This window comes from Atta cephalotes, assembly GCF_000143395.1.
Source record: "Atta cephalotes unplaced genomic scaffold scaffold00013, whole genome shotgun sequence".
NCBI lineage: Eukaryota > Metazoa > Arthropoda > Insecta > Hymenoptera > Formicidae > Atta > Atta cephalotes.
Genome location: NW_012130077.1, coordinates 5,824,175 through 5,840,487, shown reverse-complemented (window position 1 = coordinate 5,840,487; position 16,313 = coordinate 5,824,175). Strand labels below are relative to the sequence as shown.

General features: G+C 31.0%; 2 protein-coding genes across 2 annotated transcripts; one reads left to right on the top strand and one right to left on the bottom strand.

Annotated features, from left to right (window-relative positions):
* Positions 1-99: 99 nt before the first annotated feature.
* LOC105617633 (transmembrane protein 245) lies at positions 100-4,849 on the top strand. The gene is made up of 9 exons (XM_012199187.1): positions 100-615; positions 1,182-1,533; positions 1,567-2,189; positions 2,782-2,946; positions 3,025-3,223; positions 3,391-3,575; positions 3,646-3,746; positions 4,242-4,544; positions 4,620-4,849. The coding sequence occupies exons 1-9, from the start codon at positions 100-102 to the stop codon at positions 4,822-4,824; spliced, it is 2,649 nt and encodes an 882-aa protein (XP_012054577.1). The 3' UTR covers positions 4,825-4,849.
* A 999-nt stretch (positions 4,850-5,848) lies between these two features.
* LOC105617632 (beta-mannosidase) lies at positions 5,849-14,212 on the bottom strand. The gene is made up of 11 exons (XM_012199186.1): positions 14,122-14,212; positions 10,435-10,464; positions 10,179-10,325; positions 9,888-10,036; positions 9,614-9,819; positions 9,256-9,520; positions 7,718-8,444; positions 7,142-7,570; positions 6,605-6,819; positions 6,251-6,454; positions 5,849-6,151 (listed from the first exon to the last, which is right to left on the bottom strand). The coding sequence occupies exons 1-11, from the start codon at positions 14,210-14,212 to the stop codon at positions 5,849-5,851; spliced, it is 2,766 nt and encodes a 921-aa protein (XP_012054576.1).
* Between the last annotated feature and the right edge of the window lie 2,101 nt (positions 14,213-16,313).

Here is a 16,313-nt window from a genome sequence, read left to right as displayed (position 1 = left end):
GCGTGATGACGCATCGAGAAGGCTTGAAGAGTGCTCGAGCAGTTCGAATCAAGTTATTGTCAATATTATATAGTTAATCAACTGATCCACTATATAACGATGGAGAACATTCGTTCACCAATGGATAATCTCTTCAACATGCTGTCAGGCTTCAGCGCAGGCCAAGAAAAAGCCCTAAAACAAGGAATTTATAACGCTGTTGCACTTTTCTTCCTGTGTCTCGTCTCGGTAGCCGGTTACGGTCTCTACATTATATTGAGACCTTTTGTTAAACCTTTAATCTGGGCATTACTGTGCGGTTCTGTTCTCTTCCCATTTAAGTGTTTGCTGGTTACAGCGGTGCAATCTTGGTTCACCAAAGTGGAGGCATCACGCACCTTACTAATCGTCAATGTCAGCTTATTGCCGGTACATATATTTGACAATGTCTCTGAGAGAGTGGGTTCATTTTTATGGATGCACATGAAATATATCGTTTGGACAGTATTACTAGCGTTGGTGGCTGTAGGCTTATATCATTTCACTCCTAATGTAATAATGTGTCTCGCCTGGAGAATGTTTCAGACATTTAGCATTATTTCTGGATTCTTCATTCTGGCATGCAACATCTTTACGGTAGTTTATTTTGTTAAATTATTATTATTATTATTATTATTATTATTATTATTATATTTAAGGGAATGAAAGGAAACTAGTTACTATAATTGCCATTTTATTTACTTTGTAATAATGATTTAGTAATGATATTGGAAATTTTTTATAATGATAATGTAACACCAGAGTTGAAATAGTCAATATTATTTATTGTGATTAGTTGGAAAGTCATTCATTACTGAAAAAAAAACAGTTTGCAATTTGTAATTTGTTATTTTTTTAATGTAACTTGTAACGGAGTAACTTTACGGTATTATTCGTTATTTATTTTTTTCAATGAGCGATGTGTAATGGTGACAATTTACTTTTCAAAGATAACTTTCCTAACCTTAGCGTAATTTCAGTATTTAGTTAATCATCACTATGTTCATCAAAAATTGCAACATCGTTATTAAATTGTTATTATAAAAAACTGTAGCAGAAAAGTAACTTTTCCGTTCCCTGATATATGTGATATATATTTGGTATATACATGTATAGAAACACTATACTTGCTTCTCTAAAAATTTAATTGACTTGTCTTACAGGTTTCTACCATACTCTTCGGTTACTTCATGATTCTGTATATCTATTGGACACCGTCAAATTCGGCTCATTTTCGTTACATGTCCTTTATGATATGGTTCATCATCAGCATGTATCTATCGAGTATAGCGGGTTCTTACCAGGTCTTGGTCTTCGCTGCTCTACAAATTCTATGCATAATAGGATTTATTTACGAAGCGATACTCGTTATGGATGCTCATGAGCTGAATGGTAGACATTTGACATTCTCGCAAGCAGCCCGTTTTGCTTTAACAAATGAATTATTGCCGAGCCAGCAAGAAGATAAATCAACTTCACTCGAGGACGAGCAGACAAAAAATTGTATTCCGGAGGGCGAAAGCGCGGATACGCCGATTTGCTCTCAAGAAGAAGTAGGAAAATCGACATCTGCTGATGCAACAGGTATCGAGAGAATACGTAGCACGTCGAGACGTGGAGTAAAGTCATTGTCTTTGGATACGGATGCTGGTTTATCTGCCGTAATGGGTGTGACAACACGTACACCTGCGTATAACATACATTATATAACTCGTGCGACATTACGCGATCGTTATCTGCTGGGCAAAATAAGAGCCGAATTACGAACGTCTCTAGATATGCAAGATGATGAGGTTGATACTGACAAATATATGTATGGGGCACTATATGCATGTGCTGGCATGCTTCTCTGGAAACACAGATGGATCGCACACATTCTGGTGATCCCGTTGGTATATTATATCGTTAAGCAGTTGGGTAGCTATTTCGGTTTTTGGAACATGATACTCGGGCATTGCAACTCAATGATAGAAATACTCAAGTCGTGGTGCATGGATCGACATCAAGCACTCATACCCTCCAATATCAGAGGTCTCTATAAAATAAGCGTTATCGTGGATGAGAAACTAAGAAATATTCTGAAAAACTCCGTCAATGCGGTAGCGACTACATCTGTAATACTTGGCTTGATTGTTTTCGTTACTTGCGCATCTATTTTTATTATGATACAGGTTTGCGATAAACCTTCTTTTATACACTATCATACAATTGTATGTACAATCGTGGATAGAACGATTATAGCACTTTTTTATCGATGAGTTTTGAAATTCAGTCTTGCTCGTAGAGCGATGGACGTAAATGGCTAGATCTATAAATAATAAACCAATCGCTCGATAAAGGCCGCATTCCAAAATCCATTAAAAAAAAAGTTGCAGTCATTTCGTCCATTACTGTATAACAGTCCAATAGACGAGAAATGGATTGAAATGGATTCAGATTTTCAGAAATATTCATTCGTAAACGTTAATAAATGAATCCTTTTCAATCCGAATGTATTTTTATTCATTTATACGAATTGAAAGCACATTTCTATGCATTTCAATCTAAAAATGATATCAATTTGTCTGTTTTCTCGTGAATACTTCTCAATTTAAAATTCTGAATAGAAAAGTTTTTCAACACAATTGAATCCAATTGAATTCAATTTAATCTAATTGAATAAAAAAGTTTTTATTATTTAAAATATTTTGGATAAATAAAATTTTTATCCATTTTAATCCATTCTCGTTTACTGAAAAGATTCTATCTAATTTCTCTATCTAGATCTATGCAGAAGGCTTGCATCTTGTTCAAGTAACAGGTGAAATATTGAATTCCACTTTGATGAGCAATCCTGATATCGATTGGGTTCCAGAAAAGTGGGAAGAGTCCGTTAACAGTGTTTTAGATAACGTTTACACATATGGACGAAGTGCTATATCGGACGGCGTAAGATTTACTTTATTTACTTTTCCACTTTACATATGTGCGAACGCTAAATTTGCTTATCTAGCTTGCTTAATTCAGATTCGGAGTCTCGTAAAAGATCTCGAACCGACGAAGGCAGAACAAATGGAGAAGAAAGTCTTGGAGCTTTGGGATCGTCTCTATCAAGCATGGATGATGTCAAATATGGATCCGAATCTCGTGGGTCCTACCGTAGATGCTATGTCTGCGTATTCCGCTTGGGAAAGCTTCAAAGATAGCATTGGAAAAACACCTATACGTAAATACTTTGTCTAGAAAAGAAATTTACGAAATTTAGCATTATTAAATTACATTTTTTATTTGTTTTTTCCAAATAGATTATCTTCTTTCCATTATGTTACTTCTATTAATATAATAAAAATCACTTGGCATATAATACATAAAACTATCGTTTTTTTCTTTCAGATTTGTTCAATATGACTAGTATACAGAATTTTGCTAAAGAAAATATTGGCATTCTTACATCAGTGTTTGATTCTGTTTGGAGCATTGTTAAAGGCAATATATCTGTAATACTAACAATTTTTACGGAGTTATTTTATATTGTACTCATGAGTGGATCAGCTGTACTTAATTTTGTACTCAGCACGGTATGCAATATGTTCCTACAAAATTTTATAGAAAAGAAAAAGCATGAGATATAATAATTTATTATTTCAGGTTGTATTCTTTACAACTTTATTTTACTTGCTCAGTTCCAGCGATAAAACTTATAAACCCATCGAACTGACAACAATGTTTAGTCCTATTAGTTGTCACAGGTAATTCTTAATCTGAAAATTGATTTATGATTTCTTTTTGTAGTGTAATATTTTAAATTTTATAAAAATATTTATTTTTAACTAGCCCTGGGATGCTATTTTGTACATGTCTATTGAAAAGTTGCACAAAACACTGACACCTATCGATAAACATGTACAAAATAACACCTCTGCAAAATATATGTAAATGCATGTAAATAAATACAAAATACTGTTAATCTTAGTACCTATCCTAAACTACATCAATGATCAGTTTTTATTACTATTTAGAGTAGTTATGATTACTAAGATTGGCAGTATTTTATATTTTGTATTCTAATATAAATATATGTATTTTGTTCAATCCTGTTTTTAACAAGCATTATATGTAGAAAGATATGTTCTATCGATACGACCTTCATATAATGTGATTGTGTTAATATTCTACTGGGACATTACTATCATGAAATGTATGATACTGCACGAAGAAAACTTTCAAAATATCATCGATTCTAGATTTGCTATGTCATTACAAGAAGCAGTGATTGGAGTATTCGCGGCTACTTTTAAACTCGCATCCTTCTTCGGCATGTGGACATGGTTCATACATAATTTGTTTCAAGTGAAGATTGTCTATTTACCATCGGCCCTTGCAACTATGTTAGGGGCAGTTCCTTTTTTGGATGCGTACTTTGCCTGCATTCCGGCTACCATAGAACTTTGGTTCACTCGTGGATCAATGATCGCTATCTCATTTTTTCTCTTCCATTTCCTTCCGTGTAACATAGTAGTGACGGAGTTTTATAAAGAGATTAAAGGGTAAAATTGTGCTTTGTAGTATATGAATATATCTTCAACAATGCATTGTTTTTATATACGTTCCGTTTATTTTAGTGGTGGGCATCCTTATCTAACAGGTTTATCGATAGCGGGTGGAATCTTTTGTTTAGGTGTAGAAGGAGCAATTTTTGGCCCTTTGCTCTTGTGTTGTATCATGGTTGTCATCAATTTAAGTCGACGTTACCTACACTCACCTGAGGAGGAGGAGGAGGTCGTACTACCGGCATATGAAAGAACATCACAATATAAGTCAAAATAAATAACATTACGATTTTAACAAATAATAATTAATATCTCTGCTTAACAGTATCGCGAGCTACGGGCTTGCTTCCAACTTCTATTAAAAATTGAGATCCGTATTCATATCGTATTTTTGTATCATAAATGCACACATTTATTTCTGATAGTCTACAATATATGTGACATAAACTGTACTGAAAAAAATCACGTCACAAAGTATTATATAATGATTTCATTATGTATGTATGTGTAACTTTGTGACATGATAATTAAAATATGTAATCACGTAATGAATTGCTTCAAATCGTGATTTTTTAAAACGTACTGATTTAGAACAATTCATCATGTAATTTGAAATCATCAAAAATCATCATTCACATGATGATATTTTTTTTTCTTCTATTTCTATCATTTATTTAATTATTTAAAATTAAATTAATTTCGATAAGTATAAAATATCATATGATACATGAAATTATTTCTAATATCACGTGATTTTTTAAACGATGTCATTTAAAAAAATCACATAATGATTTGAAACAATTCGTTGTGTGATTTACTTATTTTAATTATATAATATCGTTATATAATTTTGTGATGTGATTTTTTTCAATAGAGATATGCTAGATATGCATGTCGATAAAAGTGAGATGTGAATACGGACCTAAGAGTTTGATATAAATATTTCATGAAAGTGAACACTGTATGATGACTGGACTAAACATACAGCGTAAACATAGAAAATTATGCTTTATATATATTTTTATGTGATAAGAAAACTAACCCAGGAGTCTCAGCTTACGCTTATTAGGATTACAGATTACATTTATATTATACGAATAATTAAAATAAATTATTTACATTATGATACTTTCTATTAAGAACAATTTGATAATACAAAGTATAATTAAATAAAGAAGTTTATTTATTAAAATAAAAAGTTAATATGTATTATCATAAAACTGTGCGTACAATTGTTACAATAATTCTCAACCAGATGCCTCTCATGTATAATGCATGATACAAGATAACTTTATGCACGACTAATTTAAATTTGTTCTTTTAACAAAATAGTTACTATAAAAATTATCATATGCATTGTAAATGTCTGATATATGTGTGAATTTTATATTGCTCTGCAATAATTCAACTGTTGTTGCTTCATATGCATGAAAAATGATTTTCTTCCTTTTTACAAACATATGAAACCCATTTTCCGAAAAACGACCTCGTATATTACCTATTTCTAACCACACAAAAAGTGCTATTTTATCTGTCGATAATACAATTTTAAAATCTGCATAATTGGAAAGTTTCCCAGGTAAATGATTTTCTTCGATCTTCATCTAAAACAAAAACAATTGCATGTCAATATGTTTCAGTATTTATTGTACAATGTCTGTAATGTATCGAATTTTGTACGCGACACTAATTAATCCACTTACAGTAACGTTGGCTACTGGTACATCTACGTTTTTTAATGCATCAGGATATATATAATTAATTGGCGCAATTAGGGATCCAGATTTATCCGTAAAAGATAAAGTGGCGATGCAAGATCTTTTGGCGGATTTCAATGTTCCACAACCCACTTGAAACAGGAATCTATCTAACCAAAAAGATGTAACTTTCGTGACTTTATTAGATTCCTGAAAGAAAATCAGTTTAGCTATACGGATATTTATATAAATTATCAACTCTAATACTCTGTATGTAACTGTATGTAACTACACACACACACACACACACACACACACACACACACACACACACATACACACACACACACATATACTGACTATTATGATATCATTGAAGAATAATACATATATAGGTATCATGGATTCCCATTTGTAAACATGAAGTTTTACTGTACAATTTGTTAAAGTATACAATCGATCAGATACTATATATATCGAGAGTTCATTGGAAACGGACAAATACGATGTAACAATAATAGGCGCGAAAAAATCCTTGGCATAATAGTGAAGCATTTTCCAACGACCTTCATTATCTGTAAATATATATGCGGAGAAAATTTTTGCAATATGCAAAAAATAGAAGGCTATCTTAAATTAGAACGATCATAGTACTTTCATATTAAATAAAAGGAAGAAAATATTATAAAAGCAAGATATATATATATATTATAAAAGCATTCATATTCTTCATATATCTCACTTATTATTAAGTGTAATAAAAAGAAATCCATTATTTTTCCATTCAATTTCAAAAATAATGGATTTCTTTTTACTACACCTTATATTTTAAGAGCCTTTATACCTATAGATTTTAACAATCAAGGCTTTTAGTTCTAATTCCATGTCTTTGATTACCTATGGAAGACCATGAAGGAGCTTGCCAGACATCGTTCAATTGCCAATAGAGAGCTCCCATTGTCATACCCTCACCTATGGAATTCACTTCAGATTTGGCTTGTCTATACATTTCCGTTTGTATTCTTATAGAGACAGCTTGATTGATCTGACTAAGATATATATAACTTGCGAAATCTCGGATGCTATCATTACTTTGCGGTACAGCAAAGTTGTAAAAGATTAACTGCAGCATATATTGATTGCCGAGTGGCTGATGTTGTCTGTGCTTCACGAAGTTGCTGTCAATATGAAGATCTTTTGTGCTTTCTATAGCAGTTGCTATCGTGTAAATCGATGGCCAAGATTGAAATCCATATTCAGAGCAAAATCTTGTCCGAGGATACTGAGTGATGTCCCAACTATTTCTAATGTAATTATAATAGTGGACTGGAAACACATTCAATTTAATATATTCAATATTCAATTGATCTCATTTTAAAGGGTCAAGAAAAAATTTATATATATATACACACACGCGCGCGCGCGCGTGTGTGTGCATATATATATATATATATATATATAAATATATATTACCGTCACCGTAGAGATTGAAATAAGGATTTACTCCAGTATAATTATATGTTTCTTCATATGCCCCGTTGCCCGGACTAGACACGACAAATGGTCTTGTCAGATCTAATTTCTTCACTTCTGTCTTCAATAGATTCACATAAAGTTTCACATAATCTTCTTTATACACATGAGCAGAACCGGTGCCATACCAATTACCATAAAGCGCCGCTTCGTTTTCGTTATTGCCAGCCCAAAGAACAATACTTGGATGATTTTTCAAACGTACTACGTTTTGTAATATTTCTTCTTTTATGCTCTTTAAGAATGAATGACTCGTAGGGTACATAGCGCACGCAAACATGAAATCTTGCCAAATCATGATCCCATATTCATCAGCCAAGTCATAAAATAATTTCGACTCGTAAATACCACCACCCCATACTCTTAGCATATTCATATGCGTCTCTTTGGCAGACAACAACAAATCTCTGATGGTATCTTCTTTTGCGCCTAGCTCAGGGAAGATACTGGCTGGAATAAAATTGCTGCCTTTAGCGAATATCGGTATATCGTTTATGCGAAAATAGAAGCTCAGCCCTTTTTTCAATGATTTTTCCACGAGCTGCACCGTTCTGAACCCTATACGAATCCGTTTGAATAATACATCATTCGCCGTTGACACAATAATAGTTAAATAATACAAGTGTTGCTTGCCATAACCATTCGGCCACCAGTTCTCAACAGCATCCTGATCAGTAAAACATTAGACCATTAGAATTAATAAAATTACAATTTTATTTTTGTTTGTATGCACTTGCAGATATTAAAATAAAAAATAAAAACCAAAAATATGAAAAAGAAATGAAATCAAAACAATATATTTCAAGTATACTTATTAAAATAAGAACATAGTTCTTCGAACAGCGTCTTGAGGACATCTTTATTATAGACATGGTTTTGAACGTATATTGGTACATGTGTTACGTGTACATGTGTAATTAATATATCCGTGTTTCTCTCTCAAGCCGTGTAATTTTTAATACACAGATACATATGTATCGAAATATACGGTTTGAAAAGCATGTATATCCGTGAATTTCGATTACACGTGTAACATATTCATATTTTATTTCATGTGATTATTAATATATGACAAGATAATCGTATAATTAAGTACATTTTCGACGTAAACGCTTATATTAATAAGATATTTATTGAATTGTTTGCATCGAGTTATAAACAAAAAAAAACGGGCGTGTCAAGTATATTGCTGCTGGAGATTTTTCGAATTTTTGTCTTACAATTTTCTATTTGTTATCGATGTAAAAATCTTTTTTTCAATTTCTGTTCAATGGCTCTCATTATGCCATCTATTGTATTTTGCGTTGTTTTTTTAATATGTTATTCTATTTTATACACTTCAAATATCTCCCATATTTTATGTTAAGTCTAATACAATTGTGAGAGATTGTTCCATACAACACGGTTCTTAAAGGACATCATAAGGACATCCTCAAAAAAATTTTTTTTAATTTTAAATTTTGAATTTTAGAACTTACTGCAGGCACAATGAGCGAAATGTTAACATTTATGTATTTTTCACTTGCGTCAAGTATAACTTCACTGGTATTGCTAACAACTTTATTTTGTGCAATATGCAATATCGATGTTATGTGACAACTAATTCCTATGAATTCGTTCTTACTCTTTGTTGTCTCAAGAAATATTGTAACAAGGATGTTCCAAATATTATTTTCTTTGCGTATATCAGTCGTAATATCATTAATCAATATATCATTTACGGGAATCAATTCAACATCTCTCCTGTAAATATCTTGTGTTATATACTAATAAAAATGTAGTAGTTAGTTAAAAAATATAATAAAATATATTGTAAAATAATCGATTGCTTGTTACCAAATGCCAATCGAGGGAAAAGCAGGACCCCAATCCCATGAGAAACTGGCTTGCATCTTACGAATGTGATTTACATGGCATTCTCCATTGTATTCTTTAGGTACACATACTGGTGGTATAATGTAATGATTTTTTTGCTCATTGTATAAACCTTCGGCTACTTTAACAGCCGAACGAAACATGACTTTCAATACATTCTGTTCTTTCTGCATAAACCAAATAAACAAATTGTATTACGTATATTTTGCATGACTTTTTCAATCTCTTTGATTACCTTAATAAAATCTGTTACGTCAAAAATATATCTTAAAAACATATTTGAGGTTTCTCCGAGAATGTGATTGTTCAAAGAAACATTGGCAAACGTATCGATTCCGTGAAAAATTAACACTATCTTACGAGCTTTTAGAAAATTATCATTCACTGAAAATATAATTGAAATTTAGATTACTTTTTAATTTTAAACTGTTACCTAATATTGTGTCTCATATATACATTTACGTAATATATATATTATTATATATTATTATATAGATTATGTATATATACACTTATAGCCAATTACCTCTAAAATTTTTTATGTAAGTGACAGATTGATTTCCGACCCAACGATTATTGATATCATTTCTTCCAAGCAAATTGTTCTCTATTATGTTATTCTTATATAAGTCAGTATAAATTCCTCCAGGAACATTCGCGCTAAAATTGATATCTGTAGAACAGAATAATTATTGTATCATTTATGTGAACATTTTTAAGAAAAGTCTTAGATTTAAAGAAAATTATATATAATTTTTAAAAAATTGTTTTAAATTTCTTACCATTGTTGCATTTTCCATAGGGCTTCTTATCTGAAAAAATGATTTTTTATTGCATTTTATTGATTAATAAATAATTTTGTACATATAAATTGTACATATACATATACAGAGTGTTTTTTGTAACTTGATTATTTAAAATATCCCTATCGTTTTTAATACAAGAAAATATATGGGAAAGTAATTCGATTCGAAGGAATACATATTATTATGATGAGCAAAAAATTTTTCTCAAGATCATACTTTTTATCAGTAAAAGTAGTACATAATTGTTTAAAAAAAAATGTATATACAAAATGGATAATTTTTTAAATAAGCAAGTATGTATCTTCTTTACACCAATTGATTCATTTCATTATTCTGTTCATAAAAGTATAAAGGTGTAATGGTATTACGATTATTAAAAAAATAATAGTTTAGAAATAAAAGGAAAAAACCTAATTTAGGAAGCTAAAAAAGGTAATTTTTTTATAATTTTTTGAAAAAGAAATAGTAATTTAAAAAAAAACCCTATTCTCATTGGAAGCATTCAACGGATTCAAGAAACAAAGTTGATTGCTCGTTGTTATTAGTGTATTCTTTTAGATCATCCAATCAGAATTCTAAATCTAGAAGAATGTATCAATAGTAGTGAGCACTTACTCAACTGTTAAGTCTGTTGAAACTCAGCCATTGGCTGTCGCTACTTAATACCGACAGTTGTTATTAAGTAGTAACAGCCAATGAAAACCGCGCTTTTATCCTACGATAGTCCTTGCTATTGACTATCATTAATTATCGACATCGACAATTGTCCGTAGACGTGTGTGTGCATATAGAATATGGGTCTTGACAAAGGCATAACAGGATGTCACAAAATGTTTTCTTTGATTAGTTAATAAACTTTTTTCTTCTGATTAATCAATCAAATGTTTTAAAACGTTTTTAATGAGATATTGATTGTTTTTCATTTACCGATTCTCAGATAATTCTCATTTGTGATGTCATAACTCAATTGAATCCGCGTTTTATTTACATTCTGAATTACACTTTACAAGTGAAATTCAACTGAGTTTTTACCTACAATCTGCACAAGCTCGAGACTGTATACATTATTTTATTGAGTCTCATTTTAAAAGTGAGGTCATAACTTGTGATAACTTTTTATCAAATGGTAATGTTCCAAAATTGACTGTCTGTTGAAAATCTATAGTACACATAACGTAAAGAACTGTAGCATTTTCAGCTCTGACAGTAAATTTAGAAAACTACACAAGGTGCGTAGTGATTGTAACACACAATCTTTATACTATATATAAAGTAAATATACAGTTTCCTATATATAAATACATACTTTTATTGAAAAAAATAAAGATATCTAATAAATCATATTTACCACAGATATTAATGATCCCTGTCCATACACCATTTAGTGTTACAATTTGACAGTGTATACTAATTAAGCATGAAGTCCACAATGTCAAAATAAAAAACTTCATTTCATCAGATGGCACATATATTGAAGTCAGATAAAACCTGATATCAAAAACTGCAAATACAATGAAAACTTTACGCGTACTCGCTTGTCGCTTTTCGCCAAAACGTACCAATTTTCAATAAACGTAGAGATAGAAACAACAGTTTACCTAAGCAATCTTATTATCTAATCTATAAATGCCTTCCAAGATTATCATCTTATATCAAAACAAGGTTTATCAATCCATAACCTTAATATGAAGAAAAAGATGATAATACACATGATAGGACATATCCTGTTGTTTAACGTTCATTAAACAAGGATGGAGGAATACCTGAGTAGCACTTGGGTGGGAATTTAGGAATCTAAACGTAGCCCTTAGTCAAGTTGTGTGCTACGATCATTGCAATTTAAATATTACAATTTGAGTAGTACATTAAAGCCATTGTCCATGTAAAAGTTTTATTCTGCGAATACAATATAGTAAATTTAAGTCCGGACAATAGATCTACAATAGGTGTTTTAAGTAAGAAATTGACCAACTACAATCGAATTCTCGAGGAGAATAAGTGATTCGTTCATTCCTTACGACTTAAGGCTTAAAAATCTATTGTAGATCCGGGATAATAGACCATGCTCTATTCCTTAAGGCTTACTAGTTACTCTATTGTTTGCGGAGTTATGTAGTCAAATGCAAGGAAAATAATCGACTATTGATCTGTTCGCGTTGCTTGCACTTCTTGCACTTAGTATTTTCATTCTCTCTTTTCAACGCCTGAATATATATATTTATTTCGTTTTAGGAGGTTTTAAGAATTTCAAACAACGCGAACAAATTTTGATTTGTTCAATTAGTCTTTTCTTTCTATGGAATACACTTTAGTCGATTCTTTTATATTTCATGCATAATTATAAAAAAAACTATGTCCGACTTTTACAAGACTCTGCTTCCTTTTATTCCACGCTATTTTGGAATGCATCCTAGGGTATCTCATTAGGGAATCATAAATTTTAATTCATTTGAAATAAATTTGTTTGTCATAAATTTTTTGCTTTAAATATCTTAGTAATGCTTAAATTTATAAATTTATTAATTAGCTGAGTCTGAAATAAGAAACTTGATTGTGCGTATTATTACATACTAGTATTTCTTAAACAGTACAAAATATATTTAAACATTCAGAAGTTCTTAAAATAATAAGATAGATATTCCGTAATATTCAAAATCCATAATATTCAATCGGTATTCTCTTTGTTCTTTGATATTCTATTTAGAGAGTTCGCTCATTAACTGTGCCGTTACTTCTTTCATTGTGGTGATATTCTTTTTTACTTGATCCATCTACAAAATATTATTATTAAACATAACTAAATAAATGGACAACAAATATAATTTGAAGTATATACAATTACAATATAATTTAAAGTATACACAAAACTTACATATTCTTTTGTCTTGTATTTTTTATATAAATCGTATAATTCATCCACTGTCCATTCTTTTTCATCTTGCTTATTTAATTTAACAAATGGACAGCTCGACTGATGTTTCTCATGTTCACTCCTGTAAGTTTTCAATTTATACGTTTTATTAACAAAAATAATGGTAAATATAGAGAATTAAAAGATAAAATGCCGACAGCCCTATAGATGCCTGTACATATTTTCCATAATAGTAAACGTAAGAATTAGCCAATTAAAGAATCAAGAATTTTCAAAAACTTACAGCTCTGATTGGCTAATTCTTACAGTAGTACGAGTTGCATATATGTTGAATTTAAATTTTCCACTATTGCAATATGACATGTATGTACCTAAAATACATTTGTCAGCATAGAACAAGTATGTGACTGCAGTACATACTCACTTGTGCTGGTAATTCACTGTTTCAGCTTTCTGCTTACCAGCACAAGTTTTGATTGGCTTTTGCTTCTCTGCTTTTCTGTCAATGTCTGAATGGTCTAAACTCTATCCATCCTTAGTTGATACAACAGATATCTTAACCTCTAAAGTTTCAAAATTTAACGCTTAATTATTTGTTTCGCGAGGCAAATCACTGAGTTTTTCTGCCGGATTCTTTTGTTTTAAGTAAAAAAGTATCGAAAAGATAGATTTTTATTTAAGATTTGAGGTAAGGAGAGTATTCTCTCTCTTTAAAGTACCATAAAATATAATAATTAATAATAAGTGAAAATAAATAACTAATAAATGTATGTACGAATTACTAAACATACCATGGATCATCGTCCGGTTCCCAACCATCGAGTTGCTTGCTACAAATGAAACATTCAACCAAGTCCGGCTCATCACTGTCCCCAATAACATAAAATCCAGCGGCGGCCATGCGTTCAGCACTGCATTTGTCGGATTCGTTGAAGGGCCAGCTGCCATATGTTGTCCTTCTATTTTGTTTCCAGAAGTTGGAAGTAACTTCCCTAAAAACGAGATGGGAAATGAAACAATAACCTAGCTTACAATCTCGTTTTGAAAACCCAAGAACTTGTACTGTCTGCGAATTTTTAATGTACAACATTTAATCATTTCGATATTTTGTCAATTAATACTTACGGTAATTCCACTATCATCTCGTTTTCTAATCAATAATCTTTCTCAATAAACAACACGATAACGGACAATCCGAATCATGCGTATGGATTCATGGTATTACGTTCATGGTATTTCACGATTCAGCAAACTCGATCAACAGTTGAATGCTGCTATTGATGTATTCTGCTAGATCTAAAAGTCTGATTGGATGATTTAAAAGACTACACCAATAACAGCGAGCACTTATTCAACCGTTGAGTTTGAATGTAGTCAAGTGAACGAGTGATATGTACAGTTTGCAAGCTTCTCTCTCTAATTATTTATTCTTTCACTTCTTTTCTGATAATTCTGATCGCTTGAAATGCAACAGGCTGTGTTCCAAAATTCACTGTCAGTGCTGAAAGTCTACGTTACATGTAGTACGTTACATTATACATTTTTAGCACTGAATTTTGGAACAAAATTGGTCAATGGCCTAATTTACACCAAGGGTTTAATCCGGACCAGGGCCCCTATTCTTGAGCATATACAAAAATAATAATTTCTCGACTGTGATTGATCGATTGTATGGAATTGCCCCAGAATGTAAGAACCAACCAACTACAGTATTCCCCTGTTTCAGTCGAACGACAATTCTGACGCGGATTAAACCCTCGGTGGAAACTAGGTCAATATCAAGACATAGGGTACAGTCAATGCTGCAAATGCTTTGAAGCATTTTTCAACTGGTCAATTTGTAAAATTCTTTCTTCTAATTGATCCATCAAATATGCCTCAAAGCATTTGTAGCGAGACTTTGACTACAGCCATAAACACAAAATGTTTGATTCTGCAAAATATTATGACCATCTGAGTCAAATAGATTTTATTTGACAAATTTATTTATATTTCCAATGCATTAAAAATTAATATAAGCTAACAAAATAAGGAAACGTATTATATTATATAATTATAATATATAATTTTATAATTATGTAATTATGTAATTGTATATTAATAATACAAATATGTATATAAATTATTATAATTAATTATAATTAATATATTATTTAATAATATATTATAATTATAATAAATTGTAAACATTACATAATTTTTTATATAAAATTTAACAGGATTGCTCTAAATAGATTTTTCATTTCCAGAACTTTCTTGCAGCAACAGTAAAGACCTCTAGAGATGTTTATCCTGATTTAAAGCCTTCCCATACAAGATAATTTTTTTATCTCACAATCTTAACATATATATTTATAAATTACGTTAATTAAATTAATATAATAACATAATATTTTTATTATGTTATCCGTATTCATGACGAAATGCTGAAATGGATGTGGATGGAAGGTTCGGTATGTACACGCACAATTTCATGTCTTGAAGCCGCCAAACGTAGGATGCGGTAAAACATAAGGATTTTCAGCGTCTGTAATCCTGGCGGCGAATACCGAGCTAATGATACTTGTCGCTGTTATCGGGCGATCCATCGTAACTTTAAGTTATAAAATGTTATTTATTCTGTATATGTAATATCTGACAGATGTAACATATATTTCATTCAACAATATCTTATAATCTTTTTGCCCAAAATTATAGACACTTAAAATTCTTTATCGCAAATTTCAATCGGTTTATGGCATCTAAATGCTCCTTAAGTGTAGTCCAGATGTGTAGTCTTTTTACACCTTGCTAAATATCTACATGCAATCATTTATTTTCTCAATACAAAATATCGTGTATGACAGCATTGTCCATAACGTAATGAATACGCATCAATATATTTAGTTATCTGATGATGACATAATTATCTATAACTGATAAAGTATTACAAATTTCGAGAGAGAGAGAGAGAGAGAGAGAGAGAGAGAGAGAGAGAGAGAGA